We start from the raw sequence: 27,403 nt of genomic DNA, 5'->3' as shown, positions 1-27,403 counted from the left end.
TGAGAGGGAGGGACATATATAGCAAGTTTAATTAAAAACATAATAACCCGACTCATGCAGACACTGTATGTCATATAGATTGTTTCATTTTAGCTTAAGCTACACAGAGTTCATGGAAAGTAAATGGGACATTTTATTTTTAAGCATAAAATGAACTTTGTTCTTGGCTGCATTGTGCATATGCGCACCTCTCGATATTGGCTAGGAAAGATGCTCTCTTCAACCTGCTATCCTGACAGCCTGAAGCTGGATTAGTTAAAATGAACTGTAATGTTATTATGGGCCAGTGAGGAAAGCAAGCACTTTATGGAATTTGAAAGGTTTAAGTTTTATGAAGCTTCTCCTTCTCCCAGTCCTTGTAGCTGATGGGAACTTTTGGGGCTCCGTTCGGCAAACTAGCACAGACGAATGTGCACTAAATATCTCATGCTCCTTACAAATCTGACACATACACCTGTAAAACATGTGATACTTGACTGCCATGTGCTTTACCTGTACATCTGATGCCAGGGTCTCGTAGGTGTCTTTCAAACAATGCCAGTTCTGCCTACCAAGTGTTAAGGCCACACCAGGAAGGCTGTACGCACAGTGTTTTGCAATTTCCGTATCAACAGTCTGTGCTCGAGCAGGGTCCGTCATAGATAAGTACTGGTCCAATAAAGGCTGAGGTATGATATCCTGGAGACAAAAAAATAAATAAATTATTGATGATAATAATAAATTAAACCAGAGAAAGAATGTGTCAGCCCTGAAAGACATCTGTTCAAGTATAGCGTTCCATCTCCCCGCTCCAGATGGCAACTGCACAGTGAAAACAAGCACGTTAAAAACAGCAGCAGTTACAGAATACACAGCAGGCCAAACTTTGTCAGCTCTATCATGGGAAACAGTTCATACACATGAAGTTCAGATGGATATGAGTTACAAATTACAACTGAAAATAGCAATTTGTGTGCATTATTAAATTATATAGAGAAGTTGTTTGTATATTTTAACTATGCAAATTATACCCATAATAAACCTGATTTAGGGCCTTGGTCACATGTTACTTTCTGAAGCTGGTGAATGAGACAGAGCAGGAAGAAAGGACATGGGTGCATGTCCAAGAACGATCCACGCTCGTAACAAGGCTGAGAAAAGAAGGCCTGATCAGCCTTTAAGTCTATATTCATTGCAGTTCACAAAAAAAGCTTATACTTCAGATTCTGTCAGAACCAAAATACTAAGGCTGGCTTCTAGACATGGTCTAAAATGTTTAATTTATGGGAGATGAACTTCCCTGTAGCACATCATTAAGAAATAGTTGAAACAACCTGTAATTTTGATTTCTCTTCTTCATGAAGTGGATCATTCTTTTCTGCCTCTAAAGCTTTGTTGTCCCCACTGTGTTGCTCTTCTGAGTCCTGTAAAAGTGCATAATATGCATTTATGGAAAGAACAAAACAGTATCTGGGGCACCGCATTAAAATTCAGTACAACACGAACAGTGAACATCTATGTAAAAATTGAATCCATGCTGCAGTGCTAAAAAATGTAATCAAAACTATGCTAAGCCATACAAAGATGTAAGCACAGAGAAAAGGTTCTAAATTATTATTATTATTATATTATTCATACAAGACTTCAAAGGTTCCATGACACCCATGGGATTGTCTTGGTTTGTTACTAGCCCAGTGAGTCTAGCCCAGTGGTCTCACAGCAGCAGTTCCTCACTGGAGACTTATGCAATCCATGAATTCATGAATGCTCTGGGGGATTTTCTGACGGAGCTGGCAGTTCCACTAAGGCCCTTGTCTTGCTACTGAACGGCAAGATGCAATGGGCCATTGATGTGATCTCTTTCAATCGTATCAATAGCCCAGGTTATTATGAGTAGTTGTGGACAATGGAGCAGGCTGGATCATGCCTAGAGTACAAAGGACATGGAACTCTGCAAAGAACTTGCCACATGAAAACGTTTCTGTTTTCGTTGGCCTATTCAAACACATAACCGGTTACATGGTTTATTGCGTTTCATTCTTTTAGATATTTTTTAATGTGATTATTCTACTTTTAATTTTAATACAAATATGTTTGCCACTCTGGAAGGGTGGGATATAAATTTGATGGGTAAATAAAAATAAGATGACTGAACATGTGTTATAGCACATAATCATACCTATTCGGTGGCAGTGAAGGTCTACTTTACTGCCCCCGCTGCCATGACACTGAGTGGTGTGAAGTTTATTAAGCTCTAACCTGGTGAATGGGTTATTACAATTCTCAAAAGCCTGCAGCAGCAAGCACCATGAGGATAAAATTACTTACCTCTGCAAAGTCTTAGATGCCACTGTTGTGATCAGTCCTGATGAAGTATCCAATGCACCACCTAGACTTTTGGGGGGATAATTTTCAGCTTCTGAGGCCTGAGGATGTGGACAAGGTGCTTGCAGTGATTTGACTAACTGTGTGTCCTCTCAATCCTTGTCAGTCATGGCTAATTTGAGGTAGCCAGGGTACGATGAATGCACAACTGCATGAGGGGTGTTGCCTGAAACCTTATAAAAGGGGCAATGCAACTCTCCTTTTGAAAACCCACCTCTGACACAGAGATATACAACCACTATAACCTGGTTGCAAACATGCCCTCCCTAAGCAGAATGTTTGAGAGGGTAGTGGTGGCTCAGCTCTAGGCACACTTGGAGAAAAATGACTGCTAATACCATGGATGGGGACGTGGTCCTCCAGATGTTGTTAGACTCCCAACTCCCATCATCCCCAGCTAGCGTGGTCAAAGGCTGTGGATTATGGGAGTTGGAATCCATCAACTTCTGGGTCCATTTCAATCTGGATCTAGGTCTAGCTTGGCTACTTGATCGGCCAGAAGGATGGCCTTTATTAGCAAAGGGACTCAATATCCCAGCATCTTTTGATACCACTGATCATGGTATCTCCCTGGACCAGCTCTGGGTTGGGGGCAGTTTTGCAGTGGTTCTATTCTTATTTATGGAGCCTGGTTCTTAATTTGCTCTGGTACATATTGTAGAAATTTCAAAGGTTCATTCGTTCTTCTACCCCATCTACCATGATGATACTACTTTCAACATTTCCTACATCCTACTGAAGGTGCCATTCTCAGTGGCCAATCTATAATTCTCAGATTCCTTTCTCCTGGGGATCTGCCAGTCTAAGCATTTGTTTGAAGCATTGCAAGGCAAGGTCTTGGTATTTGGACTGGTTTTCAGGGGCTGGGATAAAGCCAGTACTCATACTCAGTTGTGTTTAGATAAATACACAGGCATGATTTAGTGCACTCTGCTAGTTACATTTGGCTGCTATTTTAAGTTTAGGCTCAGTGCCCTGCATTTTCAGGGTGGCAGACTACAAGTCAGAATACCGTAAGTAAGTAGAAGTATTTAGTGGTACAAAATGACTGACAAGCCATTAAACCCCCCCCCCCCCGAAAAACACACTTATTTTTCCTGCCATGACCAAAACTTACCATATTTTTAATCACAGTTGGACTGGGTGGGTTAATTGCCTCATCCTGGCTTGGCAATGATGATAAGGTGTTCTCATTCACTGAACTGGGATCAAGGACCAAACCTGGTGTATCTTCTGGGTAGTTCCCATTAACTTCTTCCTTCTGCTTGATCTCAAAGCAACCGACAGAATCAAGGTGAGCAGCTCTAAGTGCAGCAGACAGTACTTGAACCTGAGCTGATCAAATGGAACAAGTCCCATTAAGTTTGTTTTCATGCATCTCCTTTTACAAGTCCTAAAAACCTATGTCAGAAAACCCCTCTCAAAAGGAGCAGAAAAAGCTTTGAAAATTGAACAATGAAAGACTGAGAACTGCAAAACTTTTAATATTAACTTATTACACAGTAGTTCTTGAAAGGGGTAAGACCTATTCTTCACAAATTTGTCTATCAATGCCTCGGTGCCTATACGGAAATTCTATTCTCAGATGCATTTTTGAAAGATTATAACTTATTTACAGATTAAGTATAGGTGGTTTTCAGCTGCAATCCTGTAAGCATTTACATGAATTCAAAAAAATTACTTCTGAGTAAGCATATGGGATTCTGCTGTGAGATACATAAAACATCACAAAGATGACAATACTGAAATTTAAAGTTCATAGACGTAGAGAAGACCTGGCCCAGGATGTTTTGGATCCCAAGCTAACACTATTTCTATTTTTAGTGCAATAACTAGAACCTCTTTACTGGTCCTAATAAACACATTTCTACTTTGGCCTGCTTTGCCCTCTGCTCTCATTTCTTATGCCTAATTTATTAGATCCTATTGTGTTATCATATATACCATACATCTTGGTTTTACCAACAGCTACTACTGCACAAGAGAGGCTTAATTTTGCCTTGGTGATCAGCTAGGAGAAAGGTGACTAAGGCAGCAATCCTATGGATGCTTACTGAGGAGTAAACCCTACTGAAGACTTCTGAGTAAACAGGACTGTGTTTAAATCCTGCTTTTATTTAAAGTTCAAAAAACCAGATGCCTGATCTAGCTTCTGTAGACAAACTACACTAGAAGCCATTATACCAGCTGAATTCAGAGCTGATATTAGGAATCTTGAGATCAACCTTCAAAACCCTAATGGCTCTTTTTTCTTCCAGAGCTGCAGTCCACTTTTAGATGCAATTCTAAACAGAAAGGAAGAAGCTGAGGACCTCAGTGAAGGCTGTACTGTGGCAGCACCCAAGTGCCAACACAACTGCCCTCCTTCCTACGACAACTCAAGCAGTAAAATGTTTTTTAGAACAGCAAGAAGTTTTCATCAAATGCTGCTGGAGCCAGACGGCACTTCCCATTTGTTAACTATATAGCTGGAATGTATTGTGGTTAAAGGGAACTGCATGCAATCCTAAGACAGAATAGTTCTTCATTATAATAAAACAACTGTGAGCAACATGTTTCCCAGAGCAAAATCTTTTGAAGAAGGGTCTAAGAACACAAGAGCGTAAGATCTTACCTTGAACATCTGGGTCATCCATGTGTTCCTGCAAACTCTGCAGAACTTTTTTTATCTCACTGCTGGCAACACAATTATTACAAAGAACTTCCGACACCGGGCAGCTCTCTTCGTGTATTTCAGTTTTGCACTGAAGCAGTTCTAGATCCTGACTTATGTCAGGAAGAGGAGGACGCCAGTATAAGAAGGTATTGAACACATCCTCTGCTGATTGGACCCTTGAGTTCACTTCCTGATAACTGTTGATTTGACATTCCTTAATATCCTTGGTCACATAAGGATCAGCATTATCACTCTGAGTCAATATAGTCTGATCTACTCCAATGTTTACTTGTATGGCTGAACTGTCTTCCGTTGCATCTGAATTTGAATTCTCACAGCTAGCAGAAGGCCCGTCTGTCAGTGATTCCAATTTTTCCCCCACTTGCTCCTCTGGACTGGAAACAGAAGCAGCATTTTTAAAAAACTGAAAAAACAAATTTCACTTAAACATAGTATCTTAGGTAATACTTTAACTGCAATAATTGCAACTTTTCTCTAAAATCTTGCTTTCAAAGATGCTTCATTAAATCAGCTGGTTAGCTTCAGACCTCCTAAGACGTCCTTAACTGATACTGAGGTGTGCAAATATGACATCCGAAACTACCAGCTTTTATCACAAGGACACTTTTCTGTGTATTTTGAAGTTTATGTTATCTAAATGTTATCTGATAGAAGCCCTATCTCACTTTATTTTAAGAACTTAAAAATATGAAATGCATTGAAACTGCAGACTAATTGATTTGAAAAACAAGTAAAAGACACCATACTACTTAAGGTATGGGTGTGTACATGTGTACCAGTTATTGTCTTGGACCAAAGAATAGAGTTCAAGGTTTAATATAATCTGCAAACTATAATTTAATGTGAACTCACAACTTACTGGCTTGTTACAACATCTGAACCCAGGCTCATGGCTTGATTCACTCCAAGGAAGCCACAAACAGTAACTAAGATTTGTTCTTGACTTACTGCACATGGTTTATTGGGGGTGGGAGGGGGACCACGAACCTGGGTTCAGGCATCACAGCAAGTCAGATCTTGGCTTGTGTCCTAACAGCAGTGGGATGGAGGAAGACCCATGATTTAATGTCACATGAGAACTAGGCGATAAACTAAATTAAGCCAAATCACTGTACCTGGATGGCATGTCATTTGCATTGTTGCCTGTTGGGCATGGACTGGAAGGCCGGATACTAAGCGTCCCATCCTCCCGAATGTAAAGACCAGCACTGGAAGGGTTTGCAAAAGTAGAAATAAAAGGCCCGAGGGACTGGAAAGCAGCTTGACGAACCTACGGTATTGGAAAAGTAAGAAGACACAATTGGCTTGATAACTATACTTCTGGAGACAAGTGTACACTTTGCTGTTCCAATATGATTCCAAAGTATCCCAATCAACTAAATGGAAGGCATTAGGGCAAGGATAATAGTATACAGTAATTTCACTGCCAGAATGAGGCAATTTTTAACCGTTTCAGGGAATAGGACCAATGTCAAACATCAAACAGCTAGCTATAAGGCATCAACAGATATCATGAGAATGCAGCTGCACATTGTTTTGCATTATATGGGTTACTTACTGGAAGGAGGGGAATCCATTTCTGAAACGTAACAGGTGATTGGTGCCTGGATTAAGTCCACATTCTCCCCCAAGCAGGTGGTCTGTTGTGCTTTCAAAGCTAGCAACTGACCAGCTACTAGGCACTTCATATACAACTCTCCAGTCTAGCAGGAGAAAATGCACATGAAGCCCCAGATGCCTGGGCTATGAACATTCAGCAACAGAAATCACGCATGGTATTTATGTACATGTCAATGCGTCAGTCCAGAAAGAGATCACTGAGACTGAAGTTTCCTCACTCAAACAGGGTGCTAGAATTCATAGCCAACACTTCAAGAATGACATTTCATTCATCTCAAGTTAAGGAGCTTACATCAGCAGAAAAATCAAACACACTACTACACTTTGGTTCAAAACAAAAAACAAAAGGAAAAATATCAGTATGAGACATATTACTACTTGTTAACAAATAATATAATGCTTTGAGGTAACTAATAGTGCTTAAAAACCTAATTGTTAAAGAATAAAAATAACTTTTGAGCAAACTATAGGATATTATTACGAGTATGGATTTAACAAAAAAATACACCAAGATAATTTCCTTTGAACCTTAGCATAACAGAATTACTTTTATGTTTTGCAGCTAAGGACTTATGCCAAAGGCTTCACTGAAGAGATGTGTTTTGAAAAAGTAAGATGGTCCATCGGGACCATGAACATTTACAACAGAATAAACTCTAAATTAAAAGGGCTGTCACAAGTCATCTCTGTATGGAAGCAAAAGGAGAAAGCTGATCAATATGCAATCATGAAGAGTTGATTAAAGTCTGCTTTTGACAGCTGAACTACTATTTGCTTGCTTAAAAAGCTTCCATCATGCATCAGCTAACAGAAACAGAGCTTTAATGACTTGCAATTAATTAGCTGAGAGGAGCAAGTCAAATAAAACATTCGATAATTGTCACTTGAGCTAGTCATGGTCATTTATCAAAAGACAGAAAAGTACAACTGCAATTTAAGATGGACTAATTCACTCTCTACTTACCCATCTGCAAGGGTCACTGATGAGACTAATAAAGAGGGGAGACAGCTTGCTTCTCCTAACTTCAGGTGAAATGGTGTAGGAGACAGCCATAAAGCATTCAGCACAAGCTTTTCGCATACCCCAAACGCTATCAGAGCAGAGCTCAAAAAACTTCGGAATCTACCAAAATAAAGACATATCAGATCAAACAGTTCTAAAATAGCAATTTTACTGATTGCACTGCAGCCCTCAACACATCTACTGTGAAGACATATACTTCCAAATAATTATTTGAGGTTTCGAGTAAGGGTTCTCTTTTGAAAACATCATTTGGCTAGCAGTTTCTAGCAAACAGAAGCAAATGGCATCAAGTTAACAAATAAATTAAAGGATTCAGGTTTATTTTGGTAATTTGGTAATTCTGGCTACAAATACTACATGTAGTTGCACATAAACAGATACTTATGTCACAGAAGAAAGCTAAGCTGCCTGAGACCGTCAATCTGATTTATTTCAATCCGTGAAGAGAAGCTGACAGCAGGGTCAGATACCTTTACAAATATTAATGTCCTTTCAGCAAGGCTTAAAGATGGAATGCTAATGCTGAAGGATTATCCTTGCAAATTGAAGTTATCAATAGCAACCACCATGGCTAGCTAAAGATCAAGCACGACAGTTTTAGCTTGAGGGAGAAATCTGACACATGGATGAATTTCTGAGACTTTAGTTTTACAAGTCTCAGGGGGGAGGAGAGAGAAAGAAAGAAAGCAAGCTGCTAGCATGGGATCAAAACAACCTTCTTGTTACAGTGCTGCTACGAGCACGGGTTGCTGTTTTTAAGTAACATTGATGTATTCTTCAGCCATCCAACACCCACCCAGTATCATATATTCATAAGCCGCATTATGTGTGTGCCTTGGTGCATTTGATGGAGTTGCTCCAAGGTTTGATTTCAAGGGTGTCCAGAGACAGTGCATCAGACACACTTCATCAAAAGAAAGCATGCACTTCTGGATTCTCTCTTTTCCTTAGAGGTTTGGCTTAAACCAGTTCTGTGTTAAATGTATTAAAAGCCCTAAATGGTTTAGGACTAGGTTCCCTGAAAATCACCTCTTCCCACATTTGCCTACCTGACCCTAAATATATTCTTTAGAGGTCCTGTCCAGGTGCCCTTACCAAGTGAATAGATGTAGCTGATTATCAGAAAGACAGGCTTTTGACGAGTGGCATGTGGGCTACAGAATAGCCTCCACAGAGAGGATAGCCTGACACCTTCTTGATGGTGTTTTTAGTGCTAGATGAAAAAGCTTTTATTCACCCAGACTGCACATTGTTTTATTATATTGTCTGAGCAGTTAGGAGTTTCCCCCCTGTTTTTTATTGTGGATTTTATTGATTATCTGTTGCATTTTTAGTATTTAGATACTTCAATATGTAAGACACTCAGCAGATATTATTGATGGGCTGCTCTATAAATTTAATGAAATGACATAGCTTCAAGACCCGAAACCTTAACATACCAAGTTCTTTTCTGTGGCTTCTTGCCCCACAGCATTGCAAATGTCTCCAAAGTTTGCTGCACAAACCTAAAACAAGAGAAACAAAAACTTTGTTTGCTTTTATGTATCAATTCTGAATCTGTATGTCTTTCTTTAAACTGATCAAATTACAGTTCTTCACAGAGTAAGAACTTGTTTTAGAAAGAAGCTTGCTGCCTACACTCCCAACCCAGAAAATATACTTTTATTGTATGTTTCCTACTTGCAGGCATTATTAATCATATTAACTGCATAAAAGTCTACAGGGTATGCTACTCAAATATTTTAATGCATACTAACAGCTGCTCAACACATTTAATAGAGAATGTGTGATAAGCAGGAAATGACTGAAAGGAAATATAGGATCATCAATTCTGTGGCCCTTATTCAAGAAAGCACAAGTACATGATTAACTTTATGTACAGGTAACTCACAACTTACGTGGGGTTACATTCCTCATCATTGTGTGTATAAGCAAAACCATGTAAAGCCAGAACAGCAATCTTGCAATTATTATTTTTCAGCAACAGGTGTAAAGATGCAAGAACTTATTTTAAATAAGTGTAAGTTGCGAGTTACCTGTACATTTCACTAAAGTGGAATCTATATTTTGGCCAATATATGAAAAAGAAAACGTTGCTCTTTAACGGCATACACACAGAGAGACGAGAGAAACACACTGAGTTTTACTGGTACTTACAGATGAAGATAATTTAACCTCCAAATTTGAACAGATAAATTCTAATGTAGATGCACAAATAAGTGTTAAATAATAAGCACTAACCTTCCGGACTTGAAAGAGTTTCCCATCACCACAGAGCTCACAGAATCGGGGAAGCAGCAACTGTTCAACGGTTGATTTATTCACCATAGAAGCCATTTTGCAGATTATCTAATAGGGGAAAAATATCTCAATTCTTTCTCTCCATTTAAAGTTCTCCTCTTGAAACTTAGCAGTTCTGTTAAAAATTATGTTAGACAATGTGACTTCTGTATATGAACTTCTTATGGCTTAGAAATCAAATTCAGCAGATATTTACTTATTTATTTGGTTAAAGCAATTTTTCCTCACTTTTCAGAAAAAAGAAAAAGCTCGTAGAACAGCTTACAAATATCAGTAGTAAGATAGCCCCTGTCCTTAGGCTTACAATCTAAAAAGCATAGCACAGAAGTAAAGGGGACAGGAAGTGGGGAGAGAGAGAAAGCAAACTCAGCTGCTAGTTCTTTGTTAAAGATTTCTTGTAACAACCAGTTGGATTAGAAAGAGTTCAAAGGAGAAAAGGAGCCAAATGTTGCTAGTTTCTGAGTTCAGCCAATGGAAAGGCCTTGCTTAGGAACCAATTTTTGATTAAAATCAGGGTATAAATTTAGCAGACAGTGAACATTCAGTTCCCCTTTTTTCCACCCATAAAAGCCTCCCATCCCTCAGAGCAAACCAAATAATTTCTGTGCATCTTTGACTATAACACCTTTTCCAAAAGCAGAATCAGTTTTTTTCTCAAACATTAAGAATTAGAACATTTTCTAAAAATAAACATTTAAAAAATGTTACACTGCATGAATGTACTACCTATCCCAAGACTCTTGTAAAATTATTAAATTGCCAATACCACAAAAGTTCATTCAAATATTGTAAATACAAGACTCCTAAACTTTGCTGGGTTGTTTTTTTTTTAAGTCTCAATATGTTTATAGAATATATTTAAAAGCATATGGTTATTAAAAATCACAGCTTCCTTCTCAAATGGTTCAGTCACTGTGACTGAATGCAAAGAAAGAACTTTGAGAACATTATCCTATTCTGACTTTAATGGAATTGTCAGTCCTTGAAAAAGACATAGGGCCTTCAGATGCTACATTGGAAATTGGCCTAAGCAACTCCCAAACAAGAAACTGTAGTCTAGCTGGTAAAGTCATTTTATGGGTGAAGTGTCAGACAGCCATGGTAAAATGAAATTACGAATGTTCACATTTTGTGGATACACAACAGATTTCTTGCAAATGATCTGAAGAACTCAATACACTTAGGAATTAGAAAATTTAAGCAACTATTTATAGTCAAGTATAAATTTAAAAGAAGCAATAATGCTATAGATTTTTGGACACCACATCAAGAAGAAACATAGCTTTAAGATAGTACCTTCAGGGAAAATTGCCAAATATTTTAATGCTGGAATTTATAACCCATTAATAGGACTATATGTGACTACTTGGAAGGATTATATTTTCTTTCAGTTTAATTCTTTTAGCAGCTGGAAAATAAAATAACACTTTTTCCGTATTTTGACCTTTTCCTCCAAACAGTTATATTATTGGTCCATTGTGGGTTTAACTGAACTGGAATATAACAATTTTGATGGATAACAGGTTAAGATAACACCACACAGCAGTGACTTCAGAGCCAAGGAAAGAGAGTATAACATGCCCAGTTCTTCTTAAATTTCTGCAGCCGAAGAGCAACTGAAAACTAATACTGAGGCTGATATACAGTTCTTATGCGAATAAGTGGTCTGTTTTGTGGCTGCCAGTGTCCGTTATGTTGGAACTTACTTAGACTTTTTAAATTTGACAACATATTTCAATGTGCTTTCAGAACAACTGTGTTTTGTTGACATTAATCTAGGATTCCTCTTTTTTAAAAGGAAAGCAGGAGGAGATACGAATACTAATACTTAAAAATACTTCAAGCTCCTACAGACTCAATAGTCATGTTTGCATGTCATTGTAAATCATAACTATGGGTTCACCTCTACTCCTGTGATGGGAGGAAACAAACTGTGGTCCATGGCATAGCATTACAGAGAAACCAGGGGTCCCAACAAACTATGATCTCCGGTTAAAGTATGCTCTTAGTTTATTAACTACAGTTTGCTGGGAGGAAAACAAGCACAATCTCTGGTTTAGCTGTAACACTAAGCTAGAGTTGTTTTCTCACAACACCAGCTAAATTTCACTTGTGCAAGATAAGCAAGGTTTATGGCTTACTGTAATGTGCGGATATGACCCATCTCTAAACTCTAGATCAACAATTTGCAATGGTGGACTGTAAACTATTTGCAGGTCACAGAATATTCATGAGGGTGACACAGCAGGTGGCAAGCAGCTTGTGCTGAAAGTAATGTGTGAAAAAGGAGTTGATTTGTGACTCAGAAAAAATGATTGATAGATCCTTCCAAGAGATAAATTTTATGAGTGGGTTCTTTTAGTAAGCAATATGGAGGCAAAGAAATTGGCTCTTCTGCAGTGGCCTCATCATTGTGGAATGCCCTCCATAGGCTTTTTTTTTTTTTTTAAGTGTTCTTGTGTGTTTGTTTTTAAGCTACACCTCTCAGTCAAAGATAATTTTCGGTCCCTCTAGTACAGGGGTTGGCAAAAAAATTTAGCCGTGGCCGCTCCACTGTCCCTCAGTTCTTGTGGTGGGCTGGAGAAGCGGCACTGTGGGGGGGAGCTGGAAGAAGAGGCGAGGGGGGCAAGTAGTCATCCTCCCCACCCCCCACCCCCACCTCCAGCTGTTGCGCTTACCTTCCCTGGGGCTGCCACCACCACTGCTGCTGCTGCTTCTCGTGGGTAGGCAGAGCAAGCTCGTTCGCTCCGCTCTCTGGCCCACAGGAGCACCAGGTGGCGGAGGGAAGATGAGCGGCGTGAAAGAGCTGGCTCTGTAGAGGGGCTGCTTAAAATGGCGCTCAGCTAGCTCAGCCCAGCCCCCTTCCTCCTCTAGGCAGGGCGGGGAGAAGCCAGGAGGAGGGAGGGAGGAGACGCCACCGCGGTGTTTGTGAGGGAGAGGGGGGAAATGGAATGACGCAAGGGGGGAAATGGCACAGCCCGAACGAAAAGAATCCCCATGCCAATCCAGAGTCCGCGGGCCAGATCCTGAAGGCAATTGGGCCTGATCCAGCCCATGAACCTTAGTTTGCCAACCCCTGCTCTAGTACACCTACACAGAGGCCCTCCTCACATTACCAGCTTGACACCCGAATGCTAAAAAGGATGAGCACTCTTGTACTCAGAAAGTCCAATAAAGAGATTATCCTACAAGTGCCACATTTCCTCTTCCCTTATTCACCTTAGAACTCACTTCACCTGTAGGGTGAGGTCAACAGGGGCTAAGCCTGGTCATGTGGCTCATACCGACTCAAGCACATCTGGCACATCCTTTACTCCTCTCTCTCTCCTTCACTGTATCGTCACTTAAACAACAAATTTAAAACTAGACCAGTCAAGAATAAGAAGCCAATAACAAAGATTGAATTACACCTGTATAGTCTTCAGTTATTTAACTTTGTACAGATGTACAAACTTTGTACAGATGGTAGATAGAGGACTTTGTTCCCTACTGCAAATTTAGAAGAATTTCCAAATGAAAGACAACTGCTACTTACGTTTACAGCTTCTACTTTGTATTCATCATCACTCTCAGGAGCAGAAAGATCTAACAGGATTGGACACACTTTATTTTCAATATCATATTGACCGATAAGACCTTGTTCCAGTAGTATGAGTAGTGAATCCTGGCTTGCTTTTCTAACCTATCAATGTACAAAGGATAAAATGAAAACCAGTAAGAAAGAATTTTCCCCCAATATGCAAGAAATGTTGCAGTAGCAGCAGCACTGAAAATCAGAAAAGCTAATTTCATGTTCTTCTGCATTTGATAACTTATCACACTGCCTTTTGTTTGTAAAAGTATTATTATAAGGGCACTGTGAAAAAGGTCATCTCAGATTCAACTCAATCTAGCTCACACAGAATACATGTGAGCACCAGAGTTACATCCATACACTAGAACTGCTAGATAAGGTTTCCTGCTAGCTAGAAAGATTGCTTATTGTGGCCTTCACACACGCTCATTTAGATATATTAAATTGGAAATGTTCAGGAACAGTCATTTCCTGAACAGTTATTGAAAGATAACCTCCAAACTCACATCTATCTTAGATTTGTACACTTGCTTTAAAGAGTATATCAGAGCTACAAATGACCACCTCCCTATGCTAATTTATTATTATTATTATTATTATTATTATTATTATTATTAATTTCTTTTCTCTACCGCTTTATATTTTTAAGAAAAATCTCAAAGCAGTTTACAGCATATTAAAACATCAATAATACAATCCAGAATCAAACATTTCTGAAGAAAGTCAAATATAGAGTATACAGTCAAAGCAACAAAATTAACAGAAAACTAAAATATTATCTTAAAGATTTCAAAATAAAACATTACAAAAGAGTTCAACTACAGAATACATATTTAACACAAAGTTGACAAAAAAAATTAAGAGCTTTTGTCACATCATCACTTAATTTAAGATGGTAGAAAAAAGCTATTACCTTGGGTAGGAGATGTAACAAATCTAATGCAAGAACCTGAATATGACTCAAGGAAAATAGCAAGAGTGCAGGACTAAAAATGGGGGTTTCCTCACTTATCTATATAACTGTTATTTATTATGATGGCAACAACCTTAAATCAATCCACCCTAGAACTATCTCATATACTCTAATGATATAAACAAGCCTCTTACATCTGCAGAAACAGCTACCACCTGAGAAGGAATTCCAACTTGCTAATATATTTAATACTGTGCCAGTTGCACTGACTGCCTATTTGTTTCTCAGCTCAATTTAAAGTGGTGGTTTTGACTTTTAAATCCCTAAATAGTTTGGCATCAGCTCCCATGTGAACCTCCTTGGGTTCTGAGATTATCCTCGGAGGCCCCTACCACCAAGCAGACTAGCAGGTACCAGACACAGGGCCTTTTCATTGACAGCCCCATTTCTTTATAATTCTCTTTAAGCAGACATTGAAAACTGTATTGGTTTTGTTTAGCATTTTATTGATTTTTTAAAAAATGTAAACATAACAAAAAATTATGCCTTAGTTTATGAGAAGAAGCCATAGCAAGTCTTGGGCTAGTGCACTCTCCTTCCATTGCACAGAAAGGATGAGCTCGGAAACTTGAACTTTTTTTCCGATTAATGGCAATCCAAACTCTGAACTATTGTTTATTGAAACAAGCTAGCTTCATGAACTATTTTTTGAAGCTGGCTTGTTTCAACAAACCATAGTTAACCACAGTTTGCCCAGGTTTGGATGTCACAATAAATTGGTTAATCTAAAACAAAAGCTAAAGCTTTCAAATTGCTCCTCACTGCTATGCAGAGGAGGACAAGGGAGCGTATGAGCCTAAGGCTCACCACAGCTCATTCTTGTTAAATCACAGTTTGCCACTGTCTAATTAAGGGTCTCCAATTGAAGTCATTGTTATTACACTGGATAACAATCTTAAGTCCAGAATTTTTTTACCTGGTTATTTGGATCTGTGAGATATCTCACCACAATAGGCATAAGGTATTCAGAAAAGGAGGTAGGAAAGTTTGGTCTACTCTCCTGTAGAAAAATAGCAATGGGTGGTATCTGCTCCATTAATTCTGTCCGTACAGTAGGCTCTGGGGATTTAGAGAATAAAGTAACAATGTTAGTTGATTTGAAAGTGGTAAACATATGCATTCAATGAACAGAATGTCCTGCATTTGAATATAGCAACTTCTATATAAGCAGCAAAATCTTTTGGAATTACAGAACTTAATAGTGGCACAGGACAATAAATTCATTTTTAGCAATGTGAGCTAAAGAAAATACTTCACATGCAGAAGATCATAGATTCAATCCAGCTATCTTCAAGTAGAGATCTGAGAGTTTCCTGTTTGCAACTCCAGAGAGCCACTGGTAGTCAAAACCTGGCTGATCTAGATGGACCATGCAAACAACCATATGCAATAGTATATCAAGAAAGAACTGGAACTCTCACCTGTATCTTCAGCCAGTCGGACCACTATTGCCATTACTGTCAAGTAATCTTCTTCATTGTGACTGAAATCTCGAAAGACATCAAGTAGACCCCTGGCAATGATTTGCCTGTAAAGGCAATGTTTTTGAAAATAATAAGAAGAAGAAATATGTAACCCAAGCATTGTGAGCAATATAAAACAGTGGAATCTGATCAGTTCCATGTGTGGGTGGTCTACTGACGTAAGGTGACTTTTTAAATATTTACAATGTAATGCAACATAGTGCAGCTTGGAGATTTACATAACAGAAGCAAAAGTTGGCCACAATGTTCACTGTTCGGAAAAATATGAAAACATGTCATAGGGTTGTACTAAGTATAACCTATAATTACGTCTTTAAACATCTTGTTGTGGCTGGTGCTTTGCTCTGATACTACTGGAGTTTGGAGAATGGTAGGGTTGCCATATGTCTGGGCAGAAATCGCTTAAAGAAAAAAAGAAAAAGAAAGAAAAAAAGCTCAGCAACTTTTGTGTCTGGATTTTCACTTTTTGAAATATGGCAACCCTAGAGAATGGGAATATGGCTTCATTCACTGCATCTTCCCCTTTGCCCTGATTCCCTTCTCCGCTTCTGGCCCACTCCGACCATAGAAAACATTTGAAGCTGTGCTGTTCAAAAAGCTAAGCAAATTATACCAAGGAATCAGAGTTCAAATTGCATGAGAGCCAGAGGGGTACATCCACTTAGCTATTTTTTTAAAAAAAGGCTATTGGTTGGTGGGCACAACGTGCCAAGATAGCAGACGCTTGGGGGGGGGGGCGCTTATGGATGTAATAAAGGTTTTACCTCCCCACCTATCTGAAGGTTTTTTCTTTACAATCAAGCAGTGCATACAATTTACAAAGTAAATAAAAAGCAAATTACAGGGAAACAGCTAAAAAGAGGAAATTAAAAGGAAGAGAATGAAGTCAGGCTGGGATGTGGAGAAAGAAAAATTGTTTGAGGGCAGTGGTTGGTGGCAGAAGCTTGCTACCCCATTCTAAGAATGTGGGGAGTTCAACCTACTGAACAGAAACACTGAATATACTACATTAATACAACACAATATTATTCTTAAAAATATATGTGATTAAATCCTATAATAAGAATATTACCTGCACTGAACATCTATGAAAAGGAGAGAAAAATGAACATGACAACATTTGCATAATTATTTGCATTGTTACCTGTTAAATATATTATCACTAAAAGCATATTTTTCCAGACGTGCAAGCGGAGCCAAGTTATCCTGTCCTGGAATGTCCAAGAATGCAGTTATCCTCATGCTATCACAATCTGGTCCATAGTCTTCAAACCCAACTTGAAGGGAAGAAAAGTAGCATGTAAGCAAGGAAAAAATAAATTATCAGCACCAAATTTTTCTAGTGGGGAAACCTTAAGTCTTTAAATCTAATCCACAAAAAATAACAAGGTTGCCAATTTTCACAACCTTTGGCACTTCTTAAAGCCTAAACTAATGAGATATGTGATAAAACTTTTAAGGAATTCACATGCTGTAACTAGCTCTTATTAGTGTAGAGACTGGCTTGGTAAGACTGGAATGAACTTGGAAATAAAGGGGTCAACACGCAATTTACAACTTTTTAAAAAGTTTGAATTTAAAGGGATTCTCTAAAGTCAGACAGTTGGAAAAGTTGTTCAGTGAGGCACTAAAAGATATATACATTTCAGTTACTAATATACTGATACCATAATATCCTCCTGATTTATCTTATTACATCTGTTTTATATCTTTATTTGGACCAAACATATCCAAAGCTTCTTCACAGTGTTTGAAACTCTCATTATTCTAGCTGCATTTTGTGACAGGGAATTTCATTAGCACAAACAGTTTCTGAGCTCTTGGTGCAGTACTGTGCCTTAGATTTCAGATTAAAACTGCAGAGTGGAAGGAAAGGAGGACCTTTTTCTGCCCTCCCACTACCAGTTACTCTCTGAAAACTGGAGAAGAAACCTCTTAAGAATATTAGGGGGGTGGGAAGGGGAAGGACTAAACTATGTGAAAAATGAACATAATATTTTAGTTGCAGTTCATTCATTTTCAGCTTTGCATTCTTTTTAATAAAAAAGCACGCCTAGACATTCCGTTGTTGCTCCCATAACCTTGGTTTAAGGTGCCATTTAGCTCCTAGCTTTCATATCTCAGCTTCTAACCCTGCTTATTCATGAACACCGATTCACAAATCAGATTTGAACCATAACAGCTAAGAACAGTATTTGCACAGTACTTTTTGACTGTTCGGTGGAGTTTATATACAACCTCAACTATCCTTACAACAAACCTGTAAGAAAAGGCAGCATTTTTATCTCCATACAGCAGGTGTGGACTGGAGATAATGGTTTGCATAAGGCAACTTAATAAACTCCTGGCTAAAGTGAAATTTGACCCAGGAATTTATCTGATCACGTTTTTGGCTATCACTTCCTCACTTAAAGGATCCTCTGTCTGACCAGTATATTTCTGTCTGAGAAACTCCCCTACTCAAGCAAACTTGTGATTATTTATTTATTTCCAAAGAAGCTTAAGAAAGATACAAACAAAGCAATAAATGGGGGCGGGGGGGGGGAGAGATCAAACACACAATTTCAAAATCCACAACTAATGCAAAAAATAAAATAAAAAATGCTTTGGCCAATACAAACTAAATAGCAAACATTGAAAACCTGTGTAAAATAAATGGTCAACTAAATGATGGAAGAGAGGAAGCCTGATACATCTAATCAGTGAGGGCATTCCCAAATTTCGGTGCCACCACTGAAAAGGCCTTGCTCTTTATACCACCCAAACCTCAATTAATAATGGGATAGGGAACAGGGCATCTGAAGCTGGTCAGGCAGTTACACTTAGGAAAAGCTTCAGGCTGACATTTTTAACAATAGGTTTCTGCTTGCTGGTCTCCATATTTAAAATTTGTTTGTAACCGATCAACCACTACCCCCTTGTATAACTTAGTTTGCTTATTGTAATTGCATTAGAAGTTTTCACAAAGGCAAATGTCATGATTCTTGCTTTGATTTATGGGTAGGGGAGGGAAAACTGTCAATTGAGGTATGGAGTGGAGGGAAAGAATGTGTTTCCTGCTGCTATTGAATTGATTATTACTTAAACATCTCTATTGTGTATGACCAAAAAAAAAAAGGTGCATGTTGTAAAAGGCAAAACTAGCCAATTATACTTGGTTAACAATGCAATAAATAAGGTGCTTGTTTTGTCATCTCTGGAGAGTTAAAAATGAGTTCCAGATGCAGATGTACCAGCCAGTGTGCTCTATTGCAATTCCCAAACAAGAGGGATATGCTATACTGTTTGGAATGTATGAGTATGTCTGCCTATGCATTCTCTCACAATGGCAGACAGATAAGAACACTTAGATGCAATGGAAAGGTTTCAGATCTTTAAAGATATACATCTGTTAGGTGATATACAAAGTCTGCAACTAGTTACAAAATGAGGAACTGAACTATTTAAATACAACTCCCAGATTAGGCCAAGAAACAGTGTTAGATAACGAAAATGTTTCCCATACCTATGTCATGTTTTAACTAGCTGCACACAATTAATGCCTTGAAACTAACCTAAGAAGTTGGAATCCAATATTACCCAACCCAATTTCTTGTCTTAAATAGGAGCCAACAGGATGGGTGGACCAGATGAGTAAGAGATCTGAAAGCCAGAAATGTGTGTTGTATGTGAGAGAAGCCAATACAATCACTAGAGATAGGTATGATATAGCCACTGCAGTGTGATTTTTAAAAAATGAAAGATAATGAGTCACCTTTTTCAAAGCAGGCACAAAGTGGAAAAGCTGTTAGTTGGCAAAATTATGAAGGAAAGAAGATTTTGCCATAATGTCTCAGGACAAAGGAGTGAAATGCAGTAGCTAAGCATCTTTGCAAACTATGTTGCCAAAATGGCTGACCAAGGTGAAAGCTACCTTAGATGTTAATTTTCCTTAAAAAAAAGAATGGAGAAATCTGGGTGTGGGGAAGAGAGAACAGGCATATGTCGCATCTGAAAAACCAGAATCTAACATACAAATCCTGCCAAACTGTTTTGGTTTCCCCTGCCACCCTTCAGTACTGAAGGCTTGCCAAAACTACGTACCTCCATGCAGCTAGGGGAAGCGCCTCTGGAAGCAAAGGGCAAATGCAACCAGCAACAGCAATCTGCTGAAAACAGCAGAGCTGTGTAGCACTCCTGCCTAAATTCTCACTCTTTCCTCTTTCACTCTAGGAAAGGAAATACAGAAGTGGATAAACACAGCTGTCTTTGCAGCCATTCTTTCTGTCCTTGTAGAAAATGAGAGTATGGCAGCACCCCAGACCAGGGGCAGTTTCAATCCATCTCTAAGGGAAGGTGCCTTAGGACTTCACTGTGCTGCTACAGCTGCTGTCTACAAATACTTATTTATTATATATGTGAAAACATGTATATCCCACCTTTTAGCCCCTCACTGCCCAATTACCACATGTATATCCCACCTTTTAGCCCCTCACTGCCAAATTACCACTATTCGTATGCAAAAAAAGAAATAAAAAGAGTAATATTGGTGAATATCTGGAGAACCTTGTGACAAATGCAGTCCCATTTTAGGGTAGCTCTTCCCCCCACCCCAAGGTCCGAAGCATTAAGCAAGAGGTGAGGAAATTTTCCCAGCCTTCTATGCCATCTTCTGGGGCCCACATGCTAGTAGTGAGTACAGCCGGAGGCAAAAATGGATGGAACTTTGTGCAGTAAATTTGTTTCTGTACGCACTCACACATTCTGCTCTATCTCCCAAGAAGTATTACCAGAGTTCAGGGATACTTCCTAGTTAAAAACTCCCAAGGAGGGTCCACAGCAGGACTAATGAGGGGCATGGCTTGGGAGAGACCCAAGGGACAAGCAGAGTGCTCTCAAGGGACATATTTGACACCCAGGCTTGAGGTTCTTCTTCCCTTCATGTCTAGTCAGGAATAAGTCCAATTAAGTTGAATGGGACTTACTCCCAGGTAATTGGGTATATGATTGCAGTCCAAGAAAGGAAATTAGCCTGCTTTTGTTACTAACATCTGATAAAGTAAGCTGGAATCATGCAAAAGAGGGCAGGAGCTCCAAGAGGAAACAGCAGTACAGTGCTGCCTGTATCAACCCCATGCTCCACAATACTGACCACAACTTAATTGAAATGCAACCAAAGCACAGGTGAAAGCAGCCAGAAACAAGGAAAAATAAAACAAACATTAAGCCGGTGGAAGCTGCAGGTAAAGCAGGAAGGACCCAGGGGTGGGTTAAAGGTAAAGGTAAAGGGATCCCTGACCATTAGGTCCAGTCGTGGCTGACTCTGGGATTGCGGCGCTCATCTCGCTTTATTGGCTGAGGGAGCCAGCGTACAGCTTCCGGGTCATGTGGCCAGCATGACTAAGCCGCTTCTGGCGAACCAGAGAAGCACACGGAAACGCCGTTTACCTTGCCGCCAGAGCGGTATTTATTTATCTACTTGCACTTTGACGTGCTTTCAAACTGCTAGGTTGGTAGGAGCAGAGACCGAGCAATGGGAGCTCACCCCATCACGGGGATTCGAACCGCCAACCTTCTGATTGGCAAGCCCTAGGCTCTGTGGTTTAACCCACAGTGCCACCTGCGTCCCTAGGGGGTGGGTTATAACAATGTAAAAATACAAGATTGTAAACCGTTTTAACTGATTTTAAATCAGAAGGATATCAACCTTTGACAATTTCCCTTTTACTAAAATGAATTTGTGCAACCTTTTTAAAATACTGGCTGAATGATGGTAACATTTACAAATATGACAGATATGCAGGAACAAGACGCATTAGAGCAAAATAAGAACTGTAATGAACTGAGTGCAATCTTGGGATAAAAAAATATTTCCCGCCCCAATTCTATACAGTCTTATCTGGGAGTAAGCTGAACCGAATACAGTGGGACATACTGTATTTCAGAATAAATGTGCATATGATTGCGCTGCATGACTTTTTTTGAGACATCTGGAACCAGTCAGAAAGAAAGTTCATTTTTGTATATTTAGAAGTAAAAAAATTAGTAATCTTGTTACTATCTTGTATTTTTATGCTGTGATCAGATCTACAGATGAAGGGTGGTATACAAATTTAATTAATAATAGTATAATTATCATCAACATCATCATCATCTTGTCCACTGAGCCCTGCAACAAAGAGATACCCAAACTGTTACTGGCATGCAGAAGTGTAAATTCTTCCACTGAACATTATAGCAACTTGTGGCTTCACTGCACAGCCACCATAACAATGGTCATGCAAGCTTGTTCTTATGCTGAGCAGAAAACAAATTTGTATCAGTAAATTGGGACTATAAAAAGCTCGAATAGTTCCTACACACTTGCATATGCTATATGGATTTGACTGCTTTGTGACTGTGCCACATAATCATGAAATTAAAAAGACACCCATTTAGTCATGCAGTTCAAAACCATATCTCCTAAAAACACATAGTGTTTTTGTCACAAAAATGAATAAACAGGATCTATAAATAAAACTGATGCCCTCAAGTCATAAGCACTGCATGGCTACAGAACATATATGTGTATGCATTGCCAGGGTATTATGCAGAAAATCCAACACAAGATTTAAAGCCTAGATATATCTTAAAAAGAGAAAGCATCCCCTTTTTCTTACAAATGAAAAGTTTTTTACCTTATCTTGATTAACATTTGGTAGAACCTTCAGAAGCTTCAAGGGCTGCATCAGTCCATCCCTTCCCTAAAGCATCCTCAGCCCATGTCTAGCAAATCTGAACTCAACAGGTGGCAAGTAAGTGACCTCCTAGTCTCAATTCTCAATATGGCAATAGGGGACCCATTTCAGGGATTTTGCTTATACAGTACACTCAATGGTCAGTTACCTGTAGTTCTCAACTAGCTACAAATCCATCTAACTATAGCATCATCTAATCCAGATTTTACCAGCTTGCCAGCAAGAGTTATCATATTGAGCTTCATTGAAAACCTTGCTAATATTTCATCCACAGCATTCCCTTGTTTAGCAAGCTAGTAACAATTTAAAAAAAAAAAAAAAAAAAAAAAAAGCTTGGTATGACGTATTCTTGAGAAACCCCTGGTAGTGTTTTGTAATCATAGCAACCAAATGTTAGCAGACTAACTACTTAAATGATTCACTCAGGAACCTTTTCAGCTATCAATGTCAGACTGTCTAGTCAGCAGTTGCCTGCAACCTTCACACATCCCACCTTGAAGATGGGGGCATTTGTCTGCTTTCAATCTCATGGAACTTCACCTGTTCTCCAAGAATTTCCCAAAATTGCAAACAGAGATTCCGAGATTGCATTTAGAAGTTCTTTCAGTATCCATCTAATAAAGTTACAAACTGATGTTACAAACAAATGATAGGTTCTTTTTAGGACTTCAAATTTTATGGCTGTGGCACATTGAAGTCAAGTTTTTGACTGTAACTAGGGGATATAATTTCTATTGAAACAAACAGGAGCCAGGATTTCTACTATTTTTACTTTTCAAGTCACAAGACTCTCATGAAAATAGCTAGCTAGAGTTGGCAGCTTTTCTGCTGTAAGTAAGGATGTCATTATAAATGGAAACAAGAAGAATCAAAAAATTATTTCACAATCAAGTTCTCCTTCCAAGTAACTAAGAGCTGGCAATTTTGGACAAGACAACAAGCACATTAAAAAAGAAATTAAGGAATTATAGAGTTGCAAGGGACCCCAAGGGTTATCTAGGCCAACTTCCTGCAATGGTGAAAACGACACAGAATGCAATCCAATACATACAAAAAGTAAAGAGAGCCATAAAGGTAAAGGGACCCCTGACCATTAGGTCCAGTCGTGACAGACTCTGGGGTTGCGGCGCTCATCTCGCTTTATTGGCCGAGGGAGCCGGCGTACAGCTTCCGGGTCATGTGGCCAGCATTACTAAGCCGCTTCTGGAGAACCAGAGCAGCGCATGGAAACGCCGTTTACCTTCCCGCCGGAGTGGTACCTATTTATCTACTCGCACTTTGACATGCTTTCGAACTGCTAGGTTGGCAGGAGCAGGGACTGAGCAACGGGAGCTCACCCCGTTGCAGGGATTCGAATCACCGACCTTCTGATCAGCAAGTCCTAGGCTCTGTGGTTTAACCCGCAGTGCCACCATGCTGGCCTACAAAACAAGTTCCGAAATCTTTATTAGGCAAAACCAAAATATCACAAAATAGTGTGCTGTCTTTCAAGTTCTCTATAACTCTTCATCAGGCTGGATGATAAACCAGGGCAGTTGGGGGCTGGCAGAGTTGGTTGCTATCTTTTAAGATGGAATCTGGAAAGTTTATTATGAGCTATCACAGATACCTTGACTTTTTGTGAGACTTGAAAGATACTTAATGTAGTCACTCTAAAACGACTCATACTGTCCAAAGTGGCTGAGGCACCCCAGTCATATAGGTGGGGTACAAATAATAAAATTATTATTACTGTATTACCACAAATATGAGATTCCCCAAGAGAACGTCCCCTCTAAATGCTAGGTAGAGAAACTTAATTTGGCTTGTGATGACTTTTTATCTAGCACACCACCAAACATTAATTTTCAGCTCTGCTAATGTACAATTGCCAAATTTCTCTTGATCCCCATTTTCTACCTATGTGTTTGGCCTAAGGATGGAGACAGACCTCAGTAACAGCAATTTTTTGTAGTTCCAGCGATGGGGGTCAACCATCACCATCTTGTTCCCAGTAGGGCTTCATACTCCTAGCACTTAAGCAGTCTTATTTCAATATTTGCTACCTTCTCCCCTATCTAAGACCAGATGTAGACACAAGGGGTGGAATCAATGTGGCACGTAACTGATTAATTACTTCCTCATCTAAAACTCACACAATTGATTATCAATTTTAATAGAGCAACAGCGCATATAGCTCAAGACTCAAATTGCATCCAGTGGAAATACTGTCATTTGAAAGCATCATATTGCATGACAAACGTAAAAAGCATGAAAGTTACAATGCGATAACTGAAGGTCATAGTCACCTCAACAAATCTGACTCTAAAACAACTCATAAAGAGTGGATTCTCACATAACTACCATCAAGTAGAAACTATAGCTTTTATTATCCTAAGGAGCTGAGGACTGAGTGCTTGAGGCATTCAACATTTTATCCTCACAGCAACCCTATGAGGTAGGCTTAGATGAATGATTTGACATTAAATTTCCTGACAGCCAAAATTTGACACCATGTCTTCCTAGTCATGTAATGAAGCAGCTCAGTGCACGACTTCCCCACATACTGTAATGTGTATTATTTCCCTACCAAAGCTGCCTGGAGACTATCCATGTGTTGACCAGCTCTCATGTAAGAATCAGTTATTAGGGAACATTAGCATTAAACTTCTAGCCTGTCCTGGGTGCTTTTTTCAAATGCTAGAAATGCTCCTAGTCCTGAAGGGTTTGCAGATTACCATTATTCATTACCTCTGTCAAGTTTCAGTACCAGGAAGTCAACTCCTTTTCATTTCATTTTATTATTTATACTCTGCTCATCTGTCTGGGTTGCCCCAGCCACACTGGGTGGTCAATGAGTTATGTTTAGGAAGTTTTTGATCCCCTTTGGTCCCTGCTTTTGTACAGCATATAGGAAAGCTTTCCAGAATTCAGCATGATCAATAAGGAAGCAAGATAATCTCAAGGACTAGCTATTTCTGAACAAAAGTCATATGCAAATGGAAACAAAGTGAACAATGCAAAGCTCAGAGCTATCTGCACATGCATCCTTGTATCACGTCTGCTGATTTACCTAAGCAATAAGTGTCCTTACAAAAATCTATCTAGACTATACATTGCCCAACTGAAGTTTCTGCAAGACAAGATGGAACAAAGCTATGCTAGGTTTGCATTCATCAAAGAACAGCTCCTTCAAATGACAGCTGCAGCTGGATGTTTTCTTCTAATATATTTGCTACTGCATAAATTTTTTCTGTCAGGCATTTCACAATGCTAACATATCCAGATGAGATTTGTTTTCTTAAATACAGCTTTGTTTTCTTAAATACACCAATGATGTTGCTTATTTGGCACATGATAAGCTTATGCTGACCTGAATGAATGTGTACTCCCCCCGCCCCCATCTCATCTGGAAATCCTAATATGTTCACAATCACCACTATACATACTAAATGCTAAATATTTTAACAGAGTATGTTAAAAATAAAATAAAATTCTGAGTCATTTGTTTCCATGAACAGCAAAAACAACAACAACCGACTCCACTTTTTAACCAGCCATTAAAAAGGGGGAGGGGAGGCTGCATCTCCTCCCCTATCAATATTCTGCCAAACTCTCACCATGTCTTAAATATATGCATATATTTAAAAATATTCTCTAACAGCCTTATAATTAAAGCAAAAAATAAAATAAAAATCTGCATCTCCTCTGAGTGGTCAAAACAAAACAGAAACACACTTGACAGTCTACCTGTCAGAACTACTACATTGTCTCCGCCAATGTGGTCTAGAAAAGGCACTTACTTCGGATCGTAGTAAGCAGAATCAAATCAAAGCTCCCTGTTTTAAAATGCATTTTATTTTTTCTTCTAAAAATAACAAATCCCCTTAACGGTGAAAGCCGGGGGTTGGAAGTGGGGGTGTCCCCGTGGCTGGGAAATCACCATCTTTGCCATCCTTTCCCCCCATACCCATAATCTTGGGAAGGACGTGAGGAGGAAGATAAGGGACCTTTCAAAAGGAAGATAATAAAGATACGTGGCGATTTCATTCCTACTTTCCCCCCTTTTCTTAAAAAAAAAAAAAAAACCAAAATGAAAACAGTTACCGTACTCACAATCATCTAAGTCATCCTGCAAATCCACAAAATACAAAGGGATCCCTACAAACAGAAACAAAAGAGAGAGATGGAGAAAGAGAGAGAGAGAAGAAAGAAAGAGAGAGAAGACACAGGGGGTTGGTGCGTTTTCTTTCCCTTGGAGAGGAGTCGGAAATATATATATATACATTTTAAAAATAAATAAATATACACGATCATCATCATCCGCAAACAAGCCAGCAAAAGAGGGCCGACGCTTGCGCCGCGCTTAAGCACCCTCTGATGTGTGTTTTTAAGGAAAAAAGACAAGGCACATGACAATAATAATAATAAAAAAAAGAAAAACCATTTTTTTAAAAACGACATAAACCAGAGAGAGCCCTTGCGCGCCTCACACCCCGCACGAAGGAGCAGCAGGAGCGAAAGCCACTTACCGGCCATTTTGAAATGGTCCTGGGCGAGGAGGAGGGAGGAGAGCGGCGGAGGAGGGAGAGGAGGGACCGGGCCGAGGAGGAGGAGCAGCAGCGGCGGCGGCCCGACGCCCCGCCGCCTCAGCGCTCCAGCCTGACCCGCCACTGAACCAGCGCGGCGCC

General features: G+C 39.3%; 1 protein-coding gene across 2 annotated transcripts in view; it reads right to left on the bottom strand.

Annotated features, from left to right (window-relative positions):
• Nucleotides 1-27,319, bottom strand: part of LOC308479969 (serine/threonine-protein phosphatase 4 regulatory subunit 1-like) — a 38,346-nt gene extending 11,027 nt beyond the window's left edge. Inside the window, exons 1-14 of one of the 2 annotated variants that reach the window (XM_081011087.1) lie at nt 27,245-27,319; nt 26,829-26,873; nt 17,162-17,294; nt 15,955-16,061; nt 15,450-15,592; nt 13,522-13,668; nt 9,927-10,034; nt 9,125-9,190; nt 7,626-7,784; nt 6,157-6,311; nt 4,979-5,415; nt 3,482-3,699; nt 1,314-1,403; nt 493-678 (exon numbers count right to left, since the gene is read on the bottom strand). In XM_081011087.1, coding sequence (XP_080867213.1) covers nt 493-678; nt 1,314-1,403; nt 3,482-3,699; nt 4,979-5,415; nt 6,157-6,311; nt 7,626-7,784; nt 9,125-9,190; nt 9,927-10,034; nt 13,522-13,668; nt 15,450-15,592; nt 15,955-16,061; nt 17,162-17,294; nt 26,829-26,873; nt 27,245-27,251 — 2,001 coding nt within the window. In that variant the 5' untranslated portion in view covers nt 27,252-27,319. The remainder of the gene's footprint in view (nt 1-492; nt 679-1,313; nt 1,404-3,481; nt 3,700-4,978; nt 5,416-6,156; nt 6,312-7,625; nt 7,785-9,124; nt 9,191-9,926; nt 10,035-13,521; nt 13,669-15,449; nt 15,593-15,954; nt 16,062-17,161; nt 17,295-26,828; nt 26,874-27,244) is intronic. The other variant, XM_081011088.1, reaches the window with a different exon arrangement.
• Between the last annotated feature and the right edge of the window lie 84 nt (nt 27,320-27,403).

This window comes from Podarcis pityusensis (genome assembly GCF_964106645.2).
Source record: "Podarcis pityusensis genome assembly, chromosome: 6".
In the NCBI taxonomy this organism is placed as follows: Eukaryota; Metazoa; Chordata; class Lepidosauria; order Squamata; family Lacertidae; genus Podarcis; species Podarcis pityusensis.
This window is presented reverse-complemented; position numbering and strand designations above follow the sequence as displayed.